This window comes from Marmota marmota, unplaced genomic scaffold (assembly GCF_001458135.2).
Source record: "Marmota marmota marmota unplaced genomic scaffold, marMar, whole genome shotgun sequence".
Taxonomy (NCBI): Eukaryota; Metazoa; Chordata; class Mammalia; order Rodentia; family Sciuridae; genus Marmota; species Marmota marmota.
In genome coordinates, this window is record NW_026000016.1 from 2,144,344 (window position 1) to 2,170,587 (window position 26,244).

Sequence of the window (26,244 nt, forward strand, 5' to 3'; positions counted from 1 at the left end):
TTTATTTATATGTGGTGCAGAGAATCAAACCCAGTGGCTCACACATGCTAGGCAAGCACTCTACCACGGAGCCATAACCCAGCCCCAATTTCTTAAACACAACAGAACCTCTCATCAAGTGCTCTCAGTAGCAGGTCAGGTAAATATCAACTTGAAATCTATTTCTTTGGTTTGTTTTTGTTGTAATGTATTGCAGGTGTAGAACATTGTTGCATTTCTCCATAATATCAAATTGCACTGGCTTATTTAAGAAATTAATTTTATATGGATACTATCAAAAAATTGAGATGACCTTTCAAATTTTTTTTTCAGATTATTTTTCTGAATTTTTGACATTAAGGAATCTAGATGGATAAGCATTCTTTTTTTTATCTTTTATTGATTTTATTTTTTAAATACATGACAGCAGTGGAATGCATTACAATTCTTATTACACATACAGAGCACAATTTTTCATATTTCTGTATATAAAGGATATTCACACCAATTGATGCCTTTATACATGTACTTTGTTGTTGTTTTTTTGCATTATAATTCTATTTTTTTTTAATTTTTGTTGTTGGTTGTTCAAAACATTACATAGTTCTTGATATATCATATTTCACACTTTGATTCGAGTGGGTTATGAACTCCCATTTTTACCCCGTATACAGATTGCAGAATCACATCAGTTACACATCCATTGATTTACGTATTGCCATACTAGTGTCTGTTGTATTCTGCTGCCTTTCCTATCCTCTACTATCCCCCCTCCCCTAAAAAACACAAACACACAACACCACTCTCTCTCACTCATCTNCCTTACTCAAATTGGGGTGAAGTGTCTACCACGCCGGCGGGTCGCTGGGCCTGTTCTGGGCGCGGGCGGCTGCTCTGCTCTGCCCCTACTCCAATTGGGATGACGTGACTACCACGCTGGCGGGCCACTGGGTCTGTCCTGCCGGTCGGTCGCAGGTCTGACTACCTTGTGGGCGCGGGTGGCAGCTCTGCTCTGCCCCTACTCCTATTGGGGTGACGTGACTACCACGCGGGCAGGTCGCTGGGCCTGTTCTGGGCGCGGGCGGCTGCTCTGCTCTGCCCCTCCTCCACTTGGGGTGACGTGTCTACCATGCCGGCAGGCTGCTGGGCCTGTTCCGCCGGTCGGTCACAGGTCTGCCTACCTTGCGGGCACGGGCAGCAGCTCTGCTCTGCCCCTACTCCAATTGGGGTGACGTGTCTACCGTGCTGGCAGGCCACTGGGCCTGTTCCGCTGGTCTGTCGCAGGTCTTGCATTCCTTTTTTTTTTAAAGATGATTTTTACAGCAAGCAGTTTCTGTTCCATTTTCTTACTTATACTTTCAAATTAAAAAAGAAAATTGTAAAATATATGTAACATAAAATTTACACTTTTACTCATTTTACGTTTGCAATTCAGTGACAGTAATTACACATTGTGCAACTATTGTTGCCACTCATCTCCAGAATATTTTCCATCTTTCCCAGGTGAAATGGTACACATTGAACAATGACTCCCCCTCCCGTGTCCCACCCATGGAAACCACCATTCTTTCTGTCTCTGTGAATTTGACTACTCTAGGCAGTCAAATTCCATATGAGTAGAATCGTATGCAGTATTTTTCCTTTAGTGACTGACATTTCACTTAGCTTAGTATCTTCAAGATCCATCCATGTTGTAGCATGTGTCAAAATCTTACTCCCTTTTTAAGGCTGAAAAATATTACATTGTATGTATACCATTTTTCAAATCCATTCATCTGTTGATGGACACTTCAGTTACTTCCAACTTTTGGCTATTGTAAATAATGCTGCTATAAGCATTGGCATACATTATCTCTTTTAAGTCCTGGCTTTCAATTCTTTTAGTTATATATGCAGATGTGAAATATTGCTGGCTCATACATTAATTACATGTTTAATTCTGAAGGGAACTTCTGTACTGATTTCTTTTTTATTGATTTTTTTAAATAAATGACAATGAAATGCATTACAGTTCATATTACACATATAGAGCACAATTTTTCATATCTCTGGTGGTTCATAAAGTATATGCACACCAATTCGTGCCTTCAAACATGTACTTTAGATAATGATGTCCATCACATTCCACCATTATTGCTAAGCCCTGCCCAGAGTTGGAGAAAATAATGCTAAGTGAAGTTAGCAGGTGTACCATTTTACATTTCTATCAGAGATGTACAAAGTTTTCAATTTCTCTACATCCTTTCCAATAATTGTTATTTTCTGTTTTTTTTAATAATAGACATCTTAATATGTATATGTCTCGTGGTTTTAATCTGTACTTTCCTAACGATTAGTGACATTGAGCATATTGTCATGTACCTTTTGGTCATTTGTATATCTTCTTGGGAAACATATGTATTCAGGTCCTTTCCTCACTTTAAATATCAGGTTGGTTTTTTTGTTTGTTTTTTGCTATTATTTTTGAGTTGTGGGAATTCTTTCTATATTCTGGATATTAATCCCTCATCATATATAAGATTTGCAAATATATTTTCCAATTCCGTGAGTTACTTTAACACTGTTGGTAGTGTCCTTTAATGCACAAAGATTTTAAATTTTGTTGTAGAACATTTATCTTTGAGTAACCTGTGCTTTTTTGTTGTTGGTATTGTTGCCTGAGCTTTTGGTATCAGTCCCAAAAAATCATTACTAAATCTAAGGTCATGAAGGTTTCTCCTTATGTTTTCTTCTAAGAGTTCTTAGATTTAGGTCTTTGAATTGTTTTGCGTTAATTTTTGTATATGGTACAAGGTAAGGGTCCAACATTTTTCCATGTGAATATTTAGTTCTTCCAGCATCACTTATTGGAAGGTATTTTCTAAGCAAGAATTGTTCTAGTGAATGTTTCTAAAGCGATTTGTGACAGTTTCAAAGGTCAAACAAATAATGATTAAGTTGTGCATCACTTAAGGTAGATTTTGACCTCTCTCAAGTTGAAGAGTACTGGAAGAACTAAGATCATTTACATTCCTCAGTGAGAAAAAAATAATAACATAGGCTTCTTGGACAAAGAAGACAAGACTGAAAAGTTACAGGATCATCCATTGGTCAAAGTACACCTGCCTGGTTTGCTGGTATACAAACTTTCAGACTCGGTGGTTAGAGAGTCCTCCCTCTTACCTGGCCACCGGGAAGGCTGGTGAGGAACATGTCCTCACCACTTTGGAGTTTGATTATTCTATTGGCATTTGCTAAATTAGATGGTGAAGCTGGTGGACTTAAGCAGCAGCTACGAAAAAGAAGTATTGATAACCTCCAACAGTAAGTAAACAGGGGTAATTTTTGTTGATGGAATAGGGAAGTTCCTTACCACTTTTCACAAGCAGCCAGATGAGCAATAGTGTAATTTTGCTTGAGGAAAACAGTGATGGCAAAAAGCCAACAGGGAAAATTATTTGGACCGATACATGGAATTACTTTCTTATGTATAAATTATTTATTTTTCCATAAGCTTGCTGTATGGTTACTAGGAGGTATCTCCGGGAAATTTACAGAGAAAGAAGTGGCAGATGACTAGATGTATACCGTCTGTAATTACTCAGTGAGAAATTATTTAGATTTAAAAATTATATGTGCTAATTACTGATACAGTCTCTGGTTGTCTTACATAGGCCTCGCATAGCCTCAGAGAGGGGAAATTTAGTGTTTCTTACATCATCTGCCCAAAACATTGAATTTAGAACTGGACCCCTGGGAAAAATTAAATTAAATGATGAAGACCTCAGCGAATGTTTGCATCAGGTAATAAATGTACTGCACACCTATTGAAGTCATTTTGCATATCAATATATAGTGACTTAATCGAACAGCTCTGTTTTAATCTGTACCTTGACTCTTTAGCCCAGAGAACACGATTGGCAGTAAGATGAGTTCTTTTAAAGGACAATGACCTAGAGTTAATGGTGGGTAGAGGGAGTGATGCTAACAGAGGTGGCTCATGGTACAGAAAAATGCACCCTAGTCCAGAAATAATATGGAGGATGGTACTTGAATTCCTTTGTAAGGGAGGTGAAGGGGAGGGTAACCAGGGAAAGGTGTTGATGTGACAAGTTTACTTTTACCAAAGAACTGTATTGGACAATTATTCTCATGCCTTATTGAATGTTTTCAGTGTCAGTATTTATTACACCCTGCCTGCAAATCTGCTATAATGTAAGAGTTAGCATTGTTTGGAGCATACTATAGGTCGTCTGCTTGCATACTACTTGATATGCATGATCTCATTTGACCCTCACAGCTACCCTGTGAAATGGGTTTATTATTACCACATTTATAATGGAGCTAAATGTATCCTAGCACTGTTAAATAATTTGCTCATACCCTAGCACTGTTAAATAATTTGCTCAAAGACACACAATAAGTGGCTGAATCAAGATTTAAAACTCGAACAGTCTGGTTCTAAGCCAACTTTCTTCATAAGCACCCTAAACAATTATGGGAAATATGCAAACAGAAAATACATTAATGTAGTGTTATGAAAAGGTTTAGGGGAATTATGCCAATGCTATTTTGTTCTAAAGTTTATTATTCACAGCATTATTTTAGTATTTATAATAGGCAAGATCATAGTGCTTAAAACAGAATATAACTCAAGTTTTTTTATTAGAGTCTTCTAAGATATGCATATTTTTTTACCAGCGTTCTTCTTCTCCCTCTTTTTCTTTTAAAAATAGATTGAGAAAAACAAAGATGATATTGTAGTTTTAAAAAAGAGTGCAGTTGACCTGCCCCAAAATGTATCTAATCAAATCCATCAGCTTAATTCTACGGTAAGGACTTAATTCTACGGTAAGTCTGACATCCACATTTTAAGAGTAAATGAGTTCTCCTTAATTCAACTTTGTAAGTAATTCATTTTGCAGGGGACATACATCTTCTCTTTTTATCACTGTCGTTATGGACTTTTTGCTGAACTCGCATAACTCTAATGGAGGACATAGAGGTGTTGGTGGACAGAATGTTGGAAATACGAGGGCAACGATATGTTGCACATGCGGACATTATTCAAGTTCTGAGATAACCTTCTTATTGGTGAAGGGGCTTATGGCTGTTATGAGAATTTCAATAGAGTGTCCAGAGAAGCAATGAGACAGCTTATCAGTAGGGTGTACTTCTTTTAAAAAAGACCTAGGAAGGAGCTGGGTGTGGTGGCACAGGCCTGTAATCCCAGCGGCTCAGGAGGCTGAGGCAGGAGGATCTTGAGTTCAAAGTCAGCCTCAGCAACTTAGTGACGTCCTAAGCGACTCAATGAGGCCCTGTCTCTAAATAAAATCAAAAAAGGGCTGGGGATGTGGCTCAGTGGTTAAGCACTCCTAGGTTCAATCCCCATACACACAAACAACAACAACAAAAACAACAAAAAAACAAAACAACAACAACCTAGGAAGGAAGGAAGGAAGGAAGGAAGGAAGGAAGAAAGAAAGACATGTGACGGAAGGGAATAAGATGCAAGGGAAGCCTAGAGGGGAGAGGAATGAGGAGGGAAAAGTGAATGAAAATGGGAACAAAGTCAGCCCCTGGCAGAGTATATTAGGAAAATATGCCATGGGGTACAACACTGTGTGAAATACCTTGGAACCAGCTAACTGATGTTTTTGTCTTCCCCACTGCCAGCTTGTGGCTCTCGAGAGAAAATTTCAAAGCTTCCAACAGGTAAGGCCCATAATGACTAGATACCTTATATCTTTCACTGAAAAATACACAAGAACCATCGACAGAGTCGATATCCTTATTTTAAGGGTAGATAGATGATTGATATCAAAGATGTGCTTTTCCCATAACTTAGTTCTCATCCCAGCTTCTGCTTCCCAGGATGCAGACAAGGACCCTGAATCTAAGAGAGATGCAGTGACCAGGCCAGGGTCACTGGGCGCGCGTGAGGTTTTGTGCCTCCAAGTTCGTCGCCCACGCGGATCCCTTCTCACAATGGCACCTTTAACTCTTTGACAGTAGGTTTAAATGTGCTCTGCTTGATCAGCTCTCCGTCTCCCAACTTGCTGATTCTGGCATCGAGGACTCAGTTTTGAAAAGTGAGACATGTTTTCTAACATGAAGTTCCAAAGTCTGGGGTGTATCACAAATATTTCAGATTTCCTTGAAATTCCATTTGCTGGTAACTAAATTTGAACCATTTCATACCACAAATGTTCTATAACTTTACCAAATGCTTACAAGCCGACTATGTACTTCCAAGCTTCTTACCTTTTTTTTTTTTTGTGAGAAGCTGGACTCTTTAAAGACTTTTATGGAAACCATAACCTTTTATCCAGAGAGATGTAGACTCTCCACCTAGCTGTAGTTTTGTGGGATTCTAGATTAAGACTCTCTGTAGAACATTGTTCTCTACTTTCTGTGCTTGAAATTTGTTAGCAAGTTTATGTATATATTCATTTTCCCCACTTTGACAATGGGTTGCACCCTGAGGCTTCATCATTTTAAGAAGTGGTTGAGTGAATGAAAATTAGTAAGGAATTGTGCTATACAACAAAACCCAGCACTAGAGTTTTTAGCCTTCTAAAAGGCTTCACTGTTTCTGCCAAAGGTCAAGAACTGGAGAACATAGTCCCAGTGAGCACAGGGTGTCCTCTTTCTCCTCATCCCTCCTGGAGAGTTTTTAGCGCTTTCTGAACAGAAATGCCTTTCAGCCTTTGGTCAGGGCATAGGCTCTCCGGCCACCACAATCCCTACCACTCCCTATTGTCTTCCTTCTGACTGCTAACCTTCATTTTCTGCTGGGCCCCATGAGTTTTGGAGTTTCAAATCCCCAGACAGTGTTGCTTTTGTAAGTCAGAAGAACTTCTAATGAGCTCCTGGTGAACATTCTTAATAGTGCCTTTTGATGGACACAGCTCATTATGGTACTGGCATAAAGACAAAGAGAATAATGAAAGAGAACAGAGTCCACAAAGAGGACTCCCCCCAATGCACATGTATGGTCTCCTGATTTATGACAAAGGTAGAGAGAGAATAGGCTGGACCACAGAACTGTCCTCTGGCTCTCTATTTCGTCTGTAAACAAAGGAAATGATCTTGCTTTTTTGCTGTGCGTCACTGTATATATACCTAAATGTAATGCATACTTCGACCCTATTTAGGCAGAGAAATCAACTATCAGTAAAGTTAATAAAAATAGATTCATTGCATTATCCTTTGTCCCCTCAAAAAAGGTGTCTCTGTCCCTAAAGACATTAAAAATCTTATAAGATTGAAACTGGGAGCTGACATTAGTTTAGAATGGCCAGGTTGTATAGACAAAGGTAGGTCTGTTTGCCACCAGATTGAATGAAAGCGGTCAGGTGAGCACAAGGTGGGGGGTGGATCTCAGCGGGCCACATTGCAAACAAAGGGGCTTGGAGCAAAATGAGTTCAGTCATTTTAACCCATGGGAGGAGGGGGTGGCAGTAAAAAGGGATCAGATTTCAAAGGCTTATCTGGAGGTACTAAAGATAAGAATAACAGGGCAAAGAATGGGAGATTTCCATTTATTTTTTTCTTAGTGTAATCAGAATCATTCGCTCTTGTACACTGACCCATGAACAATTCTTTTCCAGAGAATAGAGTAAGGACCTTCTTCCTTCTGGTTAAAAGCACATAAAGAGTTAAGGAATCGGAACACAACTGATAATAGCAAGCACCTCTTAGGTTTTCATAAGAGAATCAATTTGCCAAAGGACTGGAGTAATTGATTGGAAGTGGAGGAGACCCCACTGATAAGGAATAAAAAGAAATTTTTCATACCCGCACTGAGACCTGCCCTTCGTCCTGGGAACTGTGGTGTCATGAGCTCACTGACTGACCTCTCTCTTTTTTCTAGACAGTGGACAAAAACTTTTGCAGCAGCCATCCCTGCCAAAACGGTGGAACCTGCCTCAATCTGCATGATTCTTTTTATTGCATCTGTCCCTCACAGTGGGAGGTGAGTCACTTGCCTTTGATTAAAAGACCTGATGAGTCAGCATCTGTGATTTTTTTATGGACTCATTCAGACATATTTAATTCTTCATCTAAAATCTTCAGGATTCTTGACTCCTGGATCAGAGTGAATTTTACTGTGTATGCCAAAGGATGGCAAGTATGATTATATAACCCAGTGAATGCCAAGCCAACCTAAGGAGGAGTTCACTTGCTTGGATAATTACACTGAATGCCGTGATATTTCCGTTACCATTAATTTTTTAAATTTATTTTTAAATATTTTTTAATTTGTTCTTTTTAGATAAACATGAGAGTATATTTTAACATATACATAAATGGAGTATAATTTATTCTAATTAGGATCCCTTTCTTGTGTTTTTATATAATGTGGAGTTTCACTGGTCACATATTCTTATATGAACATGGGAAAGTTATATCAGATTCATTCTACTGTCTTTTCTGTTACCATCCTCCTGCCCTACCCTACATTCCCCTTTGTCTAATCCAATGAACTTCTAGTCCCCGTCCCATTATTGTGTGTTAGCATCTGTACATCAGAGAGAACATTAGGCCTTTGGTTTTTTGGGATTGGCTTATTTCACTTAGCATAATATTCTCCAGTTCCATCCATTTACGGACAAAGGCCATAATGCCATTCTTCTTTATGGCGGAATAATATTCCATTGTATGTATGTACCACATTTTCTTTATCAATGCATCTGTTGAAAGGCACCTAGGTTGGTTCTATAACTTAACTACTGTGGATTGATCTGCTATAAACACTGATGTAGCTGCGTCACTGTAGTATACTGATTTTAAATCCTTTGGGTACAAACCAAGGAGAAAACTGGGTCAAATGGTGGCTTCATTCCAAGTTTTCTGAGGAATCTATACTGCTTTCCATAATGGTTGCAACAATTTGTAGTCCCACCAGCAATATATGAGTGAACCTTTTTCCCCACATCTCACCAACATTTATTCAGCCTTGAAAAAAATTAGCATTAATTTAAATTGTTCAGCTTTGGAAAGTAAAATGACTCTTGACATAATTAGTTTTCTTGCAAAATGTTCCTAACATTACATTAAGTAAATATTCCCAGGCATAGGGCCATTGTAAAATGAGAATTCATCTTGATAAGTCTCTTTGTGTGACTGCTGTATTTTTTTTTAAGAGAGAGAGAGAGAGAGAGAGAGAATTTTTTAGTATTTATTTTTTAGATTTTGGTGAACACAACATCTTTATTCTATTTTTATGTGGTGCTGAGGATCGAACCCAGCGCCCTGTGCCTGCCAGGCGAGCACGTTACTGCTTGAACCACATCCCCAGCCCATGTGTGACTGCTATATTCTTATGAAGAGCTCTGTGGTTCAATTAGGTCAAATATGAATTCTAGAGGAAGGATAACTGATGGTCAATATTAGTATTTTTGTATTTGGCTTAACTAAGGACTTATTTACTGTCCATATGTAAATCCTTACACATACCATATGAAAATGAGCCCCCAGATGCCTCTGTGACCCATGACACCTGACTTTCTTCTTTATGTAACTGCAGGGTCCTCTTTGCTCAACTGATGTTAACGAATGTGCGGTTTATTCAGGAACACCCCTGAGCTGCCAGAATGGAGCCACATGTATGAACACAGTGGGGAGTTACAGGTAACCTCTTTTAAAAAAAGCTGTTGCATTTTTAAAGGACTAAAAGCATCCCATAGTTAAAAGAATCCAAAGTCAATTGTCCGTGTTACCTATAAAACTAGGTACTCCATGGGAAATACGTGGCTCTGATTGAGCAAGTACATAGCTATTTTTATTTAGATCAACAAAAGCTCCCATTTGCTCTACTCTCACCCTGTGAAGAAGTTTTTTCGCCAGCATCTTAAGGAATGGGAATAAGGGTTCCCTGTCTTAGTGAGTTCCTGGTTTTAGTAAGCGTAGCTTCATTCAACACTTATGTAAAAATGTTGACCAAAACAGGATCAAACATTGAACTGTGTTAATTAGCAAATGTGTTTCTTCATGTAGCCACCAGTTCCCTCTCTGAATCCACTTGCAGTTTTCTTTTCTTAAATTTTTATTTGGCCAAATGACTTGTCCACAATATTCTCCTGCTCAGCTCAGGCATCGCCTTCCACAGAAAACTTCTGTTCCTTTTCTAAACTGAGTTAGGCATCACAGTGCCCCATTTCCCCACCACACTTCTAGACTGTTGTCATCAAAGCCATCCATGATGGTTCACATATTAATCTTTTTAATAATCCAATCCAGAACTTTGCAGCAGATCATCATCAAGTTTCCTTGTGTGGAGTTCCTTAAAATCACTTTTTAAAATAATCTGTAGATATCATCTTTCCTCATATTTTGACTGGTCTCCTGTTTTTCCAAGAGTATTTAAGGATTAAGAAATGGGTTCCGCTAGGATGTGAACAAATTCTTTCAACACTGGGGTATAATCTCACTGGACTCCAGAGCAATTGTTTGTTCTCTTCCTAATATCTACTTCCTCTTGCTCTTCAATTCCCTGGGAGAAATATCCATTCTGTTCTTTCCAGAAAAACTGAGGGTAGCAATTTAGTTTTTTTAAAATATTTTTTTTAGTTATACATAGACACAATATCTTTATTTTTTATTTATTTTTTATGGGGTGCTGAGGGTCGAACCCAGAGTGGGAAGCACTCTGCCACTGAGCCACAATCCCAGCCTGCAATCTAGTTTTTATCCCTGTCATCTATTAAGACATTATTTTCTCAAAAAGCAGTCACCCTTCTTCTCTTTTCATTAAAGTGATTCTTAAAAAAAAAAAAAAAAAAAGATTCTAATCTTTTAAATCTGATCTTTAAAACTTTTGCTCATTCCAGGTTAAAATTAATTCATTCACTTCTGGTAATATGTTTATGAGTTCAACCATTATGCAAAAATAACATTATCAACCCCTATCTTAAATTGAACACCAGGTTATTAAAGACCCTAAAGGGTGGTACAGGGCAAGCTGAGTGTTAGAAATTTGAAGGCACAGCCATTGAACTCTTTTAAAGGCTTTGCTTTTAGGATTTGGCTTTTAATTTAAATGGTCCTTTGCCCCTTGCTTTTATAAACGTTCAGACTTGGGCTTATCTTTCATTCCCTTGAAAGCATTATCTCTTGGTTTCTATTTATGGGCATTTATCAAGGAGAATTGCTACTTGGAGATACCAGTGGCAAATTGTCCTGACTCCCAGAACTTATACTTTCTGGCCTTCCCAATATCTAGAAATGTCCTGGAGATTAAATCTCACTCCTGATCTTCCTTTATCGTCACTGTCTGTCTTGGTATCTTGTATGCCAATAAAGTGATAAAGATGTGCAAGGGAGACAAAATCCATCAGCCAAGCAGGCTGTTATTTTTGTTGCTCTCAGCACATTATTTGTCTTCACTGCAAAATAGAAATTGAAAAAATAAAACCCTTTAACATTCATAGCTATTTATAGCATGTCCAGATACATACATATGAGAGAGGGAGAGGGAGAAGGAGAAGGAGAAGGAGAAGGAGAGGGAGAAACAGAGAGAGACAGGAAGTGGGGTGGGGAGAGAGAAGCCATTTTATTTGTTGAGCACAGCATTTCTAAATGAAAGCCTCAACTTTGCAAGAGCAGTCCCAAATCTCTTGTACCTTGCAGTAAAAAGCATAAGGCCTCCATCTGCTGGCTCTGGGAATGATTTTGGCTTTTAATCTTTGCCCTTCATAGATTTGCTGGAAGATATCAGGAAGCAGAACATTTAAATCTGGTTGCTTGCTCTTGATATGAGGATGATTAGTGAAGCCTCAGGAATCCCAGTTGATTTCCTATGCCTTAAGCACTCGAATGGATGCATATCATGGTGACTTTTGGAAGGAATAATATTTTAAAAAATCCATGAGCATAAAATTTAATTCTTTTGCATTGTGTAATCTGTACATAATGAAACAGAGAGCATTTAGAGGCTTTCTTTAGTCCTATTAATTTTGTGAGGCTAAATCCTTATTAATCAGTAGTTTCACTGAGACTAGAAATCCCTCTGGGAAACTTCAAAACACATTTGCCAATGGAAAACTTGAGTCACTTTTGAATAATCTGGACCTGCAAAATGTGCTCATGATGGACAAAGTTTGCTTTGGATTTGAGGCCTCCTTCAAGGTTTTTGTTTGTTTGTTTGTTTTTAACTCTTATTGCTGATTTACTTGGGGAGAAAAATGGAGTTTTTTATTTAACAGGATTAATAGTTCATAACTGCAAAGACTTTTAAAAAAGATAAAGCACTGTGCAAATACTAATTAATTGGAAGCTCTTTTCATAGACAAGTTTTTGGCAAAAATTATTTTATAAAGTAATAAGAACAAGAAAAATCATTTTCTATTCCTACTCGTTCTTGTGACTAGAGGTCTTACCCCCAACTGCCTCAGACAGCTAACAGAACAGTATTTTGCCACTTCTCAATATTGTTATGGCCTCTTTATTGTGAAGAATTGATACATATTGTTTTTCTACTTTTGTGTTTAAGATAGCCCTTGGGGTCTGAACTTGCCACCCATGGATGGTGTATGTTATATACTTAGGGTTCAGATTTAAAAGGCTTTATAGGAAAAAGCAAAACATAAAATAATTTGCATTTGTTCTCCAGGAATGTGATGATGATTAGTATATTTTCTTTTCATTCATATCAATGGTGGATTTTAAAACATACTGAGCTTAAACGATGAGGATAATCTGGTTTTAACTCAGGTGGTAGTTAAGTATTAAACTTATTATCTCTTTCAGTTAGTCAGTATATTGATATTGAACCATGGACTCTAACATAAGTTAAACTATGACTATGGAAGCATCTTTGACATTATCTCGATTGCCAAATGCACTTGTAATGTTTCTGAAGTCTGAAAAGCCTAGCTTTATTCTGCTGGAACCAAGTTGGTGATAAAAGGTTATTACAAAGGTGACCTCAGTAACCAATCAGTAACTAATAACTAAGACAAGAGTAGCATTGGGGTCGTTTTAAAATATACACATGGCTTTTATTTTCATGTAGGAAATATATGATTATTCTTTTTCTTTAAAGGCTGTATCAGATCTCCTTGAAAAATACATTTTACATTCAAACACTTTTATGTTAAAAAGACATACACATGCAAAGTCTTCATATTAACTTCACCTTCAGAACATGGAAATGTAACAGGGAAAAATAATGGTGCAGGAGTAACACACACCTGGGTTTTTGTTTATCTTCTATCAATCATCAATTCCGTGGCCATAGGCAGCATGTGTCTGTAAAATGGGATTTAAAATACTTGTCTTGGGATCAGAGTGGGGAAGCTTATAGTCTGGTTGGCTTCCCTTCACCCTCCTGTCTTCTTATGTTATTTAAATTTAAATGAAAGAGATCTACTTTGTAACTGGTTAAAGGAGAGTACAGGGTTAAGATTCACTCATGTCCCCACGACAATAGCAAGGGAGAAGGAGGAGGAGAAAAAGAGGATTCAACTGCAGGTCCATGGATCACAATCTCCTCATTTACCTGTGGTTAAGTGCTTAATGATAAGAAAAACACAAATTCTGAGCACTTCCTACAGAGGAATGCAAAAATGAGAAATTATATCCCATCTGATTCAAATGTATATGTCAAGGTCGTTGTACTGTCATGTGTAACTAATAAAAAAATTAAAAATAAATAAATAACCTCTCATAAGCTAAAAAAAAAAAAAAAAAAAAAAAAAAGAATGCCTTTAGAATTCAGTGTGAACCTAGTGCTCATGCGTGATTAGTACACTGTGAGTACTGTGTGTCCCAGGGGTTCCCAAACAGATCTCACATATCCAGAAAATAGACTTAGCAAGGAAGAGAAAAAGAAAGGAAAAAAGAGAGAGAAAGAAACTAGATTCAGAAAGCTAGTGATCATTGGTTTTAAGATCTTTTAAAACAATTTTGCAGTTGTGTGGTGTGGTGTGGAAATAGAGTTTTAGCAATAAAGGCAGTTGGATCAAATGCTCAAATGTGTATGACATGTAAACGTTCTGCAATCCCCCTAAATCTAATAAAGTTCTCTGTAAGCATTTTCTATGTAAGTATGAGAAAGAGAAGAAAAATGGGAAGAGAACACATGAGGAAAAGTCTAGAAAAAAGATGAGGGGGAGATAGGTAGCTATAGGTAAGGAAAGAACCGAATTTCTCCTTGAGTTTAATCATTTATTGTGATTCATCTATGATCTTGTCTTAAATGAGAAAAAGCACTCTTATAATACTGGTAAATGTGATTTATTAATGAAATAGCTTTCATATAAATATATACGATGTTGCAAATTTCACGGCTCACATTTCTGCAAAAAATATTCATTTATCTGCAATTCAAAAATTTAATGGGGCATCCTCGATTTTTATTTGCTAAGCCTGGTAACCCTACATGTGAGTTCGTGGAAACTGTTCACCACTATCTTACTATCTGGCCATGTTCTCTGATTGCTTCTTCCTTAGGAACTGACCAAGGATATCACCACAGAAATTGTTTCTGGTGCCCACCATGCACATGCCACATCCTGTCACCGGGGTGTGGCTCTTGATCCTCTCAAACAGCCAAGCTGATTTCCTGCCATGTGATTCACATGTCGTCTGTAGATCTTAGCTGAGCTCCTTGAACCTCAGTGGGTATTGTTGAAAGGGTTTCTTTACCTTGTAGAATGGCCCCTTTTCCAGAAGACTCAGAAACTAGATCCTGTTGCCAGGCATGGGAGGCAAGCAAGGCCATGCAGGTCCCCATCTTCCTTATCTATGTCCCCTGATCCTGAGGGTCAATTCTTTTCAGGAGGGCTTTCTCTGCCAATGCTGCTGGAGTCTGACAAATGGTGACTTCTGGGCTCTTCCATTCCCTCAGATGTGTTCAGATGGTGTGAATAAACTTAGGCTTCTGTGACTCCTCTGTCCCTTCCTTGTCCCATGTTTCTACCTTACCAGTTCCCTTTAAGGCTGCAGTGCAAATATAAAGTTGACTCAGCAACCTTAAGAACAATAATGTCTTTAGCAACTTTCTTTATTTGATCATTATTGGTCTGAAATCTTCTAGTAGCAAAATGACCTTGGGTATCATATAATAATTACATTTTGTTGTGAGTTAAAATGTGACTATGAAAGAAATGTCACCATGTTGACTACATCTTTTATGGATAGAAGACTTATCACACTTTGTAATATGAGATTAATCATCATAGACTCAGATATGGATATCATATGGCATGCAGGGTTTTACCAACCTGGAGAGAATTCTGGAGTCATTAGTTCCGTCAATGTCACCTGGGCTTAGTGGAAGGTCCAGCAGAATGGATGATGAATGACCTTGCTGATCTCCCTCTTTCCCTTTCCCTTTATCACCCATGGTTGATAGATGTCTGACCTTTGAAAGTATTGTTTGATGACTCGATACTAGAAGAATTGTAGAGGTAGTCTTGTGAGATATTAAGTCTCGATTCTCTAATACTTTATTTGTGAAGACAATACATTTAATAAATCTTTGCCTAGAGCAGAACTGTGATTTTTCTCCCAGGGTTCCAGCCTGCATTAGGATTCCATGTTAATATCATCAATTTGTAATTGAATGTTTTTTTATTGATGCTAAGAGATAGACACTAGCCTTTAAGTACAAACCCTGTTATTGCGTTCTTGTGTTACCAACAGTTGTATATGCACACCTGAAACATATGGACCCCAGTGTGCCTTCAAATATAATGACTGTGAAGGGGGCTCTCAGAAGCGCTGTGGCCACGGCATCTGTGAAGATTTGGACCGAGAGCGACCTGGAGTGGTGGGCCTCTTTCCCAAATATAACTCCTTGTGGGACCCATGGCGGTTACTTCTTCATCCTGTACTGACTATGTAGGACAACTGCCCAATAGAACTGCAGACAGGAAGTCATTTCCTGCTCATTAATAGGGCACAGGCAGGGAGAGAAGATGCCATATTCAGAAAACTGGAGCCAGATGTTGAAGATTTCATTATATAAAATACTAAATTTTTATTTCATTATATAAAATACTTAATTTTTATTAACCAAATTCCTTTATGAGTCTCTCTGAGACTTTACCTTCCGTTGGCCTTGTGTGTTTGAACAATGATAAGACATGAAAACACAAAAAGGATTGGTTTTGTCAGCAGCATGTCATTTTGAGTCTGGATTTTTCTGGCCCTGAGCTCCTATACTGCTGCAGATTCTTTGAGTTTACCTCTCTGATATCCCTCTATTCCTGGTCCTGGGGACCATAGCTCCTGGCCCACAAGGTAATCCAATCCTGGCCAGTTTGGCTATTTAGAAGAACTTTGGAACTTTAATTTTCTATTATTTTTCCTGTTCATATGATGTAAATGGTTTTTTTCCAATGGTGGAATGGTGGGGGAGGAGTGAGTCGAGGGGAGGTTGGGAAGGAAAGAATAGACTTTCAAAAAGGAAACAAATAGAGTTGATTTTCCAAGGTCTATGCCTACATGGGTGTTTTTCCTTCTAAAATCGTAGCAGGGTGAGTACACTGACTTTAATTATATTGACTTGCTGTTCTTGATGATTGTTGCTCTTTTCCTGGCAAGAAAAAAGATAAATTATAGGAGTCTCTTACTCTGAAATAACGATGTGTCCCCTTTTTTTTTTTCATGGTCTAGTCTAAATGCTGAAATCACAGGGGAAGAAAGAGAAAGGCCATTCAATTGGCTTGATGGAAACGAATGTTAGACCATGAACAGTTGGGGGTTGGTGAGATTTTCAAAGACTTCTCTTGCTCCTTTTCCTGATTGTCTTTGTTTACTCTGTTGTCCTCGTGCCAGGCCAACTTCACCTGCATCTGCGAAGTTGGGTGGGCAACTGGGCCGAACGGTATCTCCTGCACACAGGATAAAGATGAGTGTAGCTTCCAGCCTTCGCCTTGTTCAGAACTTGCACAGTGCTTCAACACTCCTGGCTCTTTCTATTGTGGAGCCTGCCCAACAGGTACATTCTCAGGACCACATGCTAGGTCTGCATGCCAGGAAGGCAAGGCACCAGAACCAATTTCCTTCCCCTACTGATGTGCAATATGAGGACCATTCATAGGAGGTGTTGGAATCTAGTTGAATGTCCTGTTTTACTAACTTCTGCTTGAGAACATCTTATTAATGTAACCTTTGTATAATAGAGATGGAATGTTTCTCCAAAATAGTGCTAGAGTCACATTTTGGGCCAACATTAGCCATAGAGTTTAAAAGTTCTAACCTTTTATTGCCAAGACCATCAATTAACTAGACTTGTGGACAAGAAACAAGTATTTAGTCCTATTTTTCATACTAATCAGATGTTTGCAAACTTGAGTAATTCTTTGTCTCCATTAAAGTCCAGTAGTTTCTGCCTGAGTGTCCTTTGAGTACCTTGTGACCTTCGTATAAATAAGGATGCTTAGCTCTATCATAGCCCCACAGACACCATTCTAAAGGAAAGGCCATATGTTGAGTTGCTGAAAACATGGGCTGTCTCCTCCACGCTTCCTCTCTAACTGTATGAGATCATCACCCACTCAACACAATATTTGTAGGGCACCTACTATGAGCAAAACTCAGTGCTGGGTGCTTTGGAAGCCATTCACCAGTCTGCAGGGAGTTTACAAGGCCTCTCTCTCTGGATGTTCTTAGAAAGTAGAGAACAGATTATCATCATAGCAGCCATTCTTTTATGAAAGAATCATTAAGACACTGAGTAAAGGTAAGCAATTATTGTTTTCATTCTTGCAACCACAACAAAAAAAAGTCATGGTAGAACTAGTATTATTCATATTTTTAAATAGGAAAACTTAAGGCTTGGAGAAGTTAAATAGGGCACCAGAACCAATTTCCTTCTACTACTGACATGCAATACGAGGACCATTCATAGGAGGTGTTGGAATATAGTTGAATGTCCTGTTTTACTAAGTTTCCCCAAATTCTGTAGTTTATAAGTAATCAGGATTCTTAGAGGAGACTTTACTTAGACCCAAGGATATAAAGGCTTAAAATTTTAAACATTATTATAATTTTAATAACTTGAATTATAAGAATAATACAAACTTGTTATCAAAATGAAATAAAACAGGAATGACTAAACCGAAATAATATTCTTCACCTTCAATCTCATCTTTTCAATAAAATTAGTTATCCATTTTGCTTACAAACACTGAAAAGCACATACAGATTTTCATATTACTATTTCCTTAAATTGGGAGTATGATTCCAACTCTGCATATTAATATTAAATTAATTATTTTCAATTAAAATATGCATCAAAAACTTATTTCAATGTGAGTGTGCACATGTAAGTGATATGGGGCATGCCTGCTCTTAAAATCATTTTTAGTAGTCAGTGGTACAGATGAGTCATGAGAATTTCAGTAATGTCCCTATTGACCACTGATTTTTTTCCTATTAAACAATGCTGAAATAGATATCTTCTTACCTACATTTTAATATACTGGGTAGTTTTATCATCACAGAATAAGTTTCAAGAAGAATTTTTAGTCAAAGTATATATAGTTTTAAAATTTTTAATGAATACTGTCAGACTTTTTTCCAAATTGGTTATATTAATTAAATATCCAATTTACAGTATGTAAGAATACATACTTTGCCAGAATTTGATTCTAAGAATTCAAAACTTTTTTTTTTTTTTTTTGGCAATCTGACAGGTACATGTCATTTTAATATTTTTTGTTCTTTTAGTAAAGTAGATTTTTAATGCTTTAAATCTTTGTATTTCTTCATTGCTGACTTAGGTATAGAGCTAACCTTTCACATCTTCTTGTTTTTCTAGGCTGGCAAGGAAATGGATATGATTGTCAAGATATCAATGAATGTGAGATCAACAATGGTGGCTGTTCTTTGGTTCCGCTTGTTGGGTGTGTGAATACACCGGGATCTTTCAACTGTGAAAGCTGTCCACCAGGTACTGCACCAGATTTCCTGCTGTCATTGCCACCAACACATACATTTGAAAGCAGAATCTTGTACTGTATTTTAAATAGGATTTCTATCCAAGAAACTGAACAGTACAGAACATTTCATTTAACTTAGTGTTTTAGGACAAATTCGCTAACTACACTATAGGAAAGATTTTTTTTTTTTAAATTTAATATCAATAGAAAACAGGAAGTCTTTAAAAGTGGTGAAATTGCCACTGAGATAACACAGAATTTGAATTTTTTTGGTGCGAATCTCAGATCTGCTGTATTATTCTCACATGTAATTTATTAATATAGTATACCAATGGGATGTTTTACATATGAGGTTTGCTAAACCACAGGCATGGAATCCATAACTAAATTAGTATCCAAGAAGTTCAGAGAGTTTTAAGGAATAAACTGAAATTTTGCAACTTCTAATAACATGAAACAACAATATTTCTAGGTCTACCAGTAGTTTCCTCGATATAACTGGTTAGTCTTATCACTATATTTATCTATCGATAGATAGATAGATATAGATATAGTGAGAAGACTAACCAGTTTTATCATAGAACAAGTGTCAAGAAAAGGAAACTATATTTTATATAGAAACTATATATTACATATATATATGATTTTTTTTATTAGAATCAACCTAGAACATAATTTAAGAAGTCACTTATAATTTGTCACTCTTTTTATCAATTACAGTATTTTATTTTTGACACTTCATCTTTATATCTTCTGTTTTGATGCCAGAGTATCTCTGCTTGGTGACTTCAGGGTATCTGATTCTAAGATTGGCATTCTTTCCCTCCCACCCTTGACATTATTTCTCACACCCTGCTCTGATTTGATCAGGGTATGTAGGTGACGGAAGAGTGTGCACTCTCATAGACATCTGCTTGATCAATAATGGAGGCTGCCACCCAGACGCATCCTGCTCCTCAGCTCTAGGTAATGACTCATCTCTCTCTTTGTCATTGGGTATTTTACTATGACCCTCCAAATCAATTCAACATTTGAAAAAAATAAGATCTTTTGTCCACAAAATTCTTATATTGATTCTTGAGAATCAAACCCAAAATTAATCCACATAATAAAGCCATGTGCTTGGATTTTTAAAAATACAATAAGGCTTTAATGATCTATTTTAATTTAGGAATTATTTCCCAAGGTAATTAAGCCATCTAATTAATTCATGACTATATTTCAGCAAGCAGGAAAGAGGAATGGAGGAAGAATGAAATTCCACCTCCCTTTAAAGGACTCTTCCATTTCTCTGCCATTGGCTAGAATTGAGCCATTTGGCAGACCCTGGCTACAAAGAGAGTCTGGGAAATGTCGTCTTTGTTTCAGGCCTTGTGAATCAGTGGAAATAAGGGGAAAATGGATCTAGCATGATCCAGTGTCTCTAGTGTTGCATAAAAAAAAGATTCACCTGCTATAACAATATCTCTGAGAGATATTTGTATTATTGTATATAATCACAAATAGTACATAAAATATATTTACTGTATGAAAATATATATTTACTTTACAAAAATATATATTTACTTTACCTTTAACAATAATAGATATTACATTTTTCATCTTGGTCAATTTTATAAACAAAATTAGTTTTTATCAAGGTCTTTGGATTTCTAATATTAATAATTTTCATATTTCACTAGTTCCTTTTCTAGTTTGTTCATATCTTTTTCTCATTTGCTTTCTTATTGATTTGTAAAATTTCATTATGTACTAAGGTCATGATCTCATTATCTGTCTTATGTTTTACAAATATTTTTTTCTTAGCAAGTTGTTCTCTTAATTTTGTGGTGGTATTTTCTATATAAGAAGTTTAAAATTTTTGTATAGTTTAAAAAATAAACCTTTTATTATTTCTCTTGTTGGCTCCATATTTAGGAAGACCTATCTTACTGAGACTTTAAAAATAGTCAGGTACATGTTCTTTTATACTTTGATATTTTTTCTGCATTAAGATCTTTGATCTTTTTAGAACTTGTATATTTATGATATAAAATAGAAATTGACTTTGATATTTTTGTCCAAATGCATAGAACTATTTATTGAATAATATGGTATATTTCTTGCTATTTCAAAATATTACTTTTATTTTTTAATTAACTTGTCATACATGTGCATAATATAAGAATGTGTATGTGTGTGTGTGTGTGTGTTGGTATATATATGTATATGTATACACATATACTTGCAACTAAATGCTCTTTAGAGCATGCTGATGTGTTTAGAAGCATAATTTGTTGACTTGTATTTCTCCCTGGCTTTACCGTATTCTAATTGTGTTCCCTTGGTCAGGACGTTTAATCTCTGTGTGCTTTAGTTCTGTGAAATGAGGATAATCACAGTACCTACCTTCTAGGGCTCTTCAAAGGATTAAAATAGTCTATGTTCTTAAAACAGATACAAATGTAACTCCTTTTTCATCTGATTTTTTTTTTCTTCAGTACTGGGGATTGAACCCTGGAGTGCTCTATTACTGAACTGTGTTCCTAGAAGTTTTTATTTATTTTTTAACGTTTTTGAGACAGGCTTTTGCTAAGCTGCTCAGGCTGACCTTGAACTTGTGATCCTCATGCCTCAGCTTCCCAAGGAGCTGGAATTACAGGCATGTGTCACCACACCCAATTAAATTGATTTTCTTCACTGCAGCCCATAGGTTTATCCCAGGAACCTTAAAAAACGTCCAGGCAAAGCTGCAGCAGTATTGGAGTTACTTACTACATTTCCCTTCTGTAAATTTTTTTAAAAAAAATAATTAACTATGAAGAATACATCCCTAGGCAATTATTTTTAAAAAGATAAATGCTTTATTATTAAAACAATCTTGCAAATAATATAAGGTGAGACTGAAACACATTTATATCATCAACTATTCTGTTATAAATCTGTTATATTGCAGAATTTATTCTATTTGTTTCTTTAATTCTTCAGCAAGGTTTTCTATTTGTCTCAATAGTATTTGCTAACGGAGGAATATGTTTAAGTTAATTGTCATATTGATTTCCATGTATTATTTCAACCATTTTACAACAATGGAAAGAACATGTGTTTTCTTCAATGAGATATGACTTTTTGCTATTAAATAAGAAATCTAAAAATCTCTGGACATGAAATTCAGTAAAATTTTCTAAAATACTAGGATAAGTATTATAAAAAAAAAAGTGGTAGGGGAAGATCCTATGATACTCTCTCACACTGTCTTTAGCTATTATCCCTTGTACATCATAATTAACAGTGAATATTGATTCATATTAAAATAGATTTAATCATTCCAAGTCCTTTTGACTAAGTTTAATCCCCAAACCTTTGAGTTTGTCATTGTTTTTGTTTTGTAACATGGAAATGAAGAACTCATTAAGAAGTGTGGGAGAGGGCTGGGGCTGGGACTCAGTGGCAGAGCGCTTGCCTGGAATGTGTGGGGCGCTGGGTTCCATCCTCAGCACCACATAAAAATAAATGGAAGTGTTTTGTCCATCTACAACTGAAAAAATATTAAAAAGAGAGGGAAAAAATAAGTGTAGGAGAAGTTTTTGATGATTTCCTACTTACCTATGTTATTGTATTACCTTCAATCTGCAGTTTCACTGCAAAATTTCTTTAAAGCCTCAAATTCATTTAGTGATGAATAGCCTGGGTAAAACTAGTAACATGAAATCTGAATGTCCACATAACTGGGAATATGTGAACCACCCATTCTAATTCTACTTCTGTGCAATGTGCGGTAGGCACCTTCCATGTACAGGTGCTCCTGGCTCTTCCATATTCGGGTTGTGTATCCTTGGTCAAGACAACCTGTCTGTGCTCTGTCCTCATTTGTGAACTTGTAAATAAATAGAGTAGCACCTGCCATAGGCTATTGAGAGGAGTAAATTAGTGCTTTTAACAAAGAGCATGATCAGAGGCATCTTATTGTCTGCTGATGACCCCTCCACCATGAGGAACTCCCATCTTCTCTTGTACATCTGTACACAGAACAATCAGGTATGGAAAATGACAGTACTAGTGCTAATGCATATAATGCATTGGAAACATTTAATGATTTTAAAAATTTTAATTCAAAAAACAGAAAAATAAAGATTATAATATTTTCTTCTTTGTCCATAGGAATATGTAGACTTGACATTGGTGGATTCTTATCTAGACACCAGGACCTGAGTTTATCATTGCATTTTAATGGGGGAGGATGCCTATATTTACACTTACATTTTTATTTCTGAACAGGTTCATTACCTCTTTGCACCTGTCTCCCAGGATATACTGGAAATGGTTATGGACCAAGTGGATGTGTGCAACTCAGTAATATTTGCCTAAGTCACCCCTGCTTACATGGACAATGCATAGTGAGTCCTTTGTTCTTCATGGGGAAATAGAGTGCTTGAAAATAATTTTAGTTTCACTTCTAGAAAATAAATTTTTATATTAGTTTATGAGTTTCAAGACAATGATTGAAGATTAAGATAAGGAACCTTGAATAACACTTGGATAAAAAGTAGGCAGTAGCCTTAGTTCCCAGGAAAAACAGTCAGTTTATTTTTTATTAGAGTGACTTACAAAGTCTACAGTTGATCCAGACAAATGTGAGTATTTATACTGAGCAATTGTCATTTAAACTAACTAATTACAAGTTGGGCTACTGGAAAATACTTAATATGGTTCAAGTCCTGTTGAGTATATTTAGTAGTGTCACTTTTCTTTGTTATTTGGGTTGATTTCATTTTGTGGTATATCCATTTGTTTTGTGGTATTGTGCTTTTCTTCTGTCTCCTTAGGACACAGTATCTAGTTATTTTTGTCGGTGTGACCTGGGTTGGGCTGGTGTCAACTGCACAGAAAACATCAATGAGTGTTCCAGCAACCCCTGTCAGAATGGGGGAACTTGTATTGATGGCATTAATGCTTTTAGTTGTGAATGCACAAGTTCCTGGACTGGATCTCACTGTCAGATTCCCCAGCAAGGTATGGACACCACTTCTTCTACCACACGTACTCCCAGCTTAGAAGTATCACAAGTCCTTCTGAAGATTCTCTGAATGAACCAATGTTCTTCTCCAGTTGCTCAGAGCTAACTCTTTCTTTGTAGGAGTGACATAGAATTTATGAGGCAAATATTTATGTATCCCAATTTAAATCATAAGAATTTTTCTTCAAAAGAATTAAATTAGTATTTACCATTTTGTTTTGCCCTTTCTGAATCAAAAAAATATAAGCTAAGGTATTTTAGTTTTCTAAGAGAATATTTTTCATGTAGCAGTCATCAGATTTCTTTAAAATATTACATGTAATCACATCCCCTCCCTGCTCTGGAATATGCACTGGTTTCTCATTGCCATTAAGTAGAAATTGGGGATGTTTTCCAATTATCTTCTAAAACCAGCCTTCACCCTATCCATCTAAACTTATTTTTCACTACTTCCCTAGAAATACTTTTGTTTAAACCAGACATCACTCTGGCTGCCTGACCCCATGTGGTATCTGAGTATTTCCACTTTTTTTTTTTTTTTTTTTTGAGATGTCTCTTTTCACAAACCTCCCTGAATTTCTTCCATAATAATTCCTCCATAAAGTCTTTTCTGACTACTCCATCCCTCACTTATTACTCCTAATTCTGGATCGACACATTGATGAGATGTTACCATTTGTTTAGCACCCTGGTGATCCCAGTGAAGAAATATAGGAGCATAAAACATTGTCTCCACTTGTTTCTGCTTACCTTCTAGCTGAGGATACACTACTAACCCAAATGGCAGAAAACATACCAGAACTAAAGCTGTGAACTAAATGTGTGAGGTTAAGTCAAGTTTCATAGAGGTAAACCAGTCTGGGTTCTCCAAGGTTCATGGAGAAGGTTCGTGGAGAAGTGATGGTATATTTAAATTAGACTTTGAATAAGAGATGGAGTTTGGGAGTCAACAGAAGAGGGGACAGAGAAAAGGGAATGGAACAACAGGCCAGAGTTACCTAGACTCTTCCTTTTAGGAGTCTCTTAAAAGCACAGTTCTTCATCTTCTCCTTTGTAGTTTGTGGAGGATCGCTCTCAGAGATGAATGGAACAATCAGCTACAAGAGCCCCGATGATGGCTATGTTCATGATGTTAACTGCTTCTGGGTTATCCGAACTGAAGAGGGAAAGGTAAATACAGTTTTATTTGCATATTAGAATATGCACAATAATATTTGAATATATATTGCATAAAATATACATAATGATAATTCAAATGTCACATATTGAGTTTTTACTCAGTGCCAGGCTTTGTGCTAGATATTTCCCAACCTTTCTCTCATCATACACTGACTCTTTGAAATAAGTAATAATATCCTCATTTTGTAGATGAAACCACAAAAAGTAAGGGAAGCAATGTGAAGTTCTCCCACCCCCAACACTGCTTAGCTTGTAATTGGGAATAGTTGAATTTCAAAGTCAAGTTTGTCTGGTTCCAAAATCCATGCTTTAGGAATGAATGGTTCTCCACATTGGATGACTAACTGCAAGCTAGTAGTTAATTTATAAAGTCTAGTTGTTACTGAGACAATACTGTTTGAAGATGACCACTCATATTAGTATATTGATTATTATGCAATATCTGTCACAAGCCATTAAGATGACCTATTTTTTTAAATAAAATTTCTCTGTGCCAAATACTATGCTATTCACATACATCACAGCATTTTTAATTTCCAGAACCCTAAAGATAGGAATTACTAGCTTCATTTTACATATGAGGAAATGCAGCCTTGAGCAGTTGAGAAATTCAACCAGGACCATGTGGTTTGTAAGTGGCTTGTGGTGACTCAACCCCAGGCCACTGGGTCTCCAAAGCTTATAACCCTAAGAAGCTATGTGAATACTTAACTCTTAAAATAAAGATCTGAGCCCAAGTTTTCTGTGCTATTATATCCAACATTAATTACTTAATTAAGTATCTATTTCTCAATCAACTCTTAGACTCATTAAAGTAAAGTGATATGTCTGAATAGATAAGATTTTTCCTTGAAATTCTTTTTACATTTTCTAGCAGACTAGTATCACAGAGGACATTGTACAAAGGTCAGAAATGTTATTTTCCCTTGTGGAGGGAGGTTTCTTTAGGGTCTGGTAACCCCACAATAGAATAAATTCCAAAACAAATTTCCCAGTGAGTATGTTATGTGAATTTCCTTCCTTCCATTTAGTTTTCATTAATTCTATTTCCTGACATTGAAAAGACTTTTTTTTCAAGGAGAAGTTCTTATGTGAAAAAATTTTAAATATGTTTATTACCAATTTGTAAGAAAAATCATCCTGGTCTTTTCCTGATTGTTGTAGACTTATATTTTTTCTTTCACAATAATGTATCTAATTATAGCAGAAAATATA

General features: G+C 36.5%; 1 protein-coding gene across 1 annotated transcript in view; it reads left to right on the forward strand.

The window, feature by feature from the left end:
* The first annotated feature begins 3,093 nt into the window (after positions 1–3,093).
* The window catches only part of Cubn (cubilin), a 280,157-nt gene continuing 257,006 nt past the window's right edge, over positions 3,094–26,244 (forward strand). Inside the window, exons 1-13 of the mRNA XM_048809051.1 lie at positions 3,094–3,282; positions 3,633–3,762; positions 4,695–4,790; positions 5,635–5,673; positions 7,835–7,936; positions 9,491–9,594; positions 15,610–15,736; positions 16,747–16,909; positions 18,734–18,865; positions 19,725–19,820; positions 23,112–23,230; positions 23,660–23,846; positions 24,908–25,020. Coding sequence (XP_048665008.1) covers positions 3,170–3,282; positions 3,633–3,762; positions 4,695–4,790; positions 5,635–5,673; positions 7,835–7,936; positions 9,491–9,594; positions 15,610–15,736; positions 16,747–16,909; positions 18,734–18,865; positions 19,725–19,820; positions 23,112–23,230; positions 23,660–23,846; positions 24,908–25,020 — 1,521 coding nt within the window. The 5' untranslated portion in view covers positions 3,094–3,169. The remainder of the gene's footprint in view (positions 3,283–3,632; positions 3,763–4,694; positions 4,791–5,634; positions 5,674–7,834; positions 7,937–9,490; positions 9,595–15,609; positions 15,737–16,746; positions 16,910–18,733; positions 18,866–19,724; positions 19,821–23,111; positions 23,231–23,659; positions 23,847–24,907; positions 25,021–26,244) is intronic.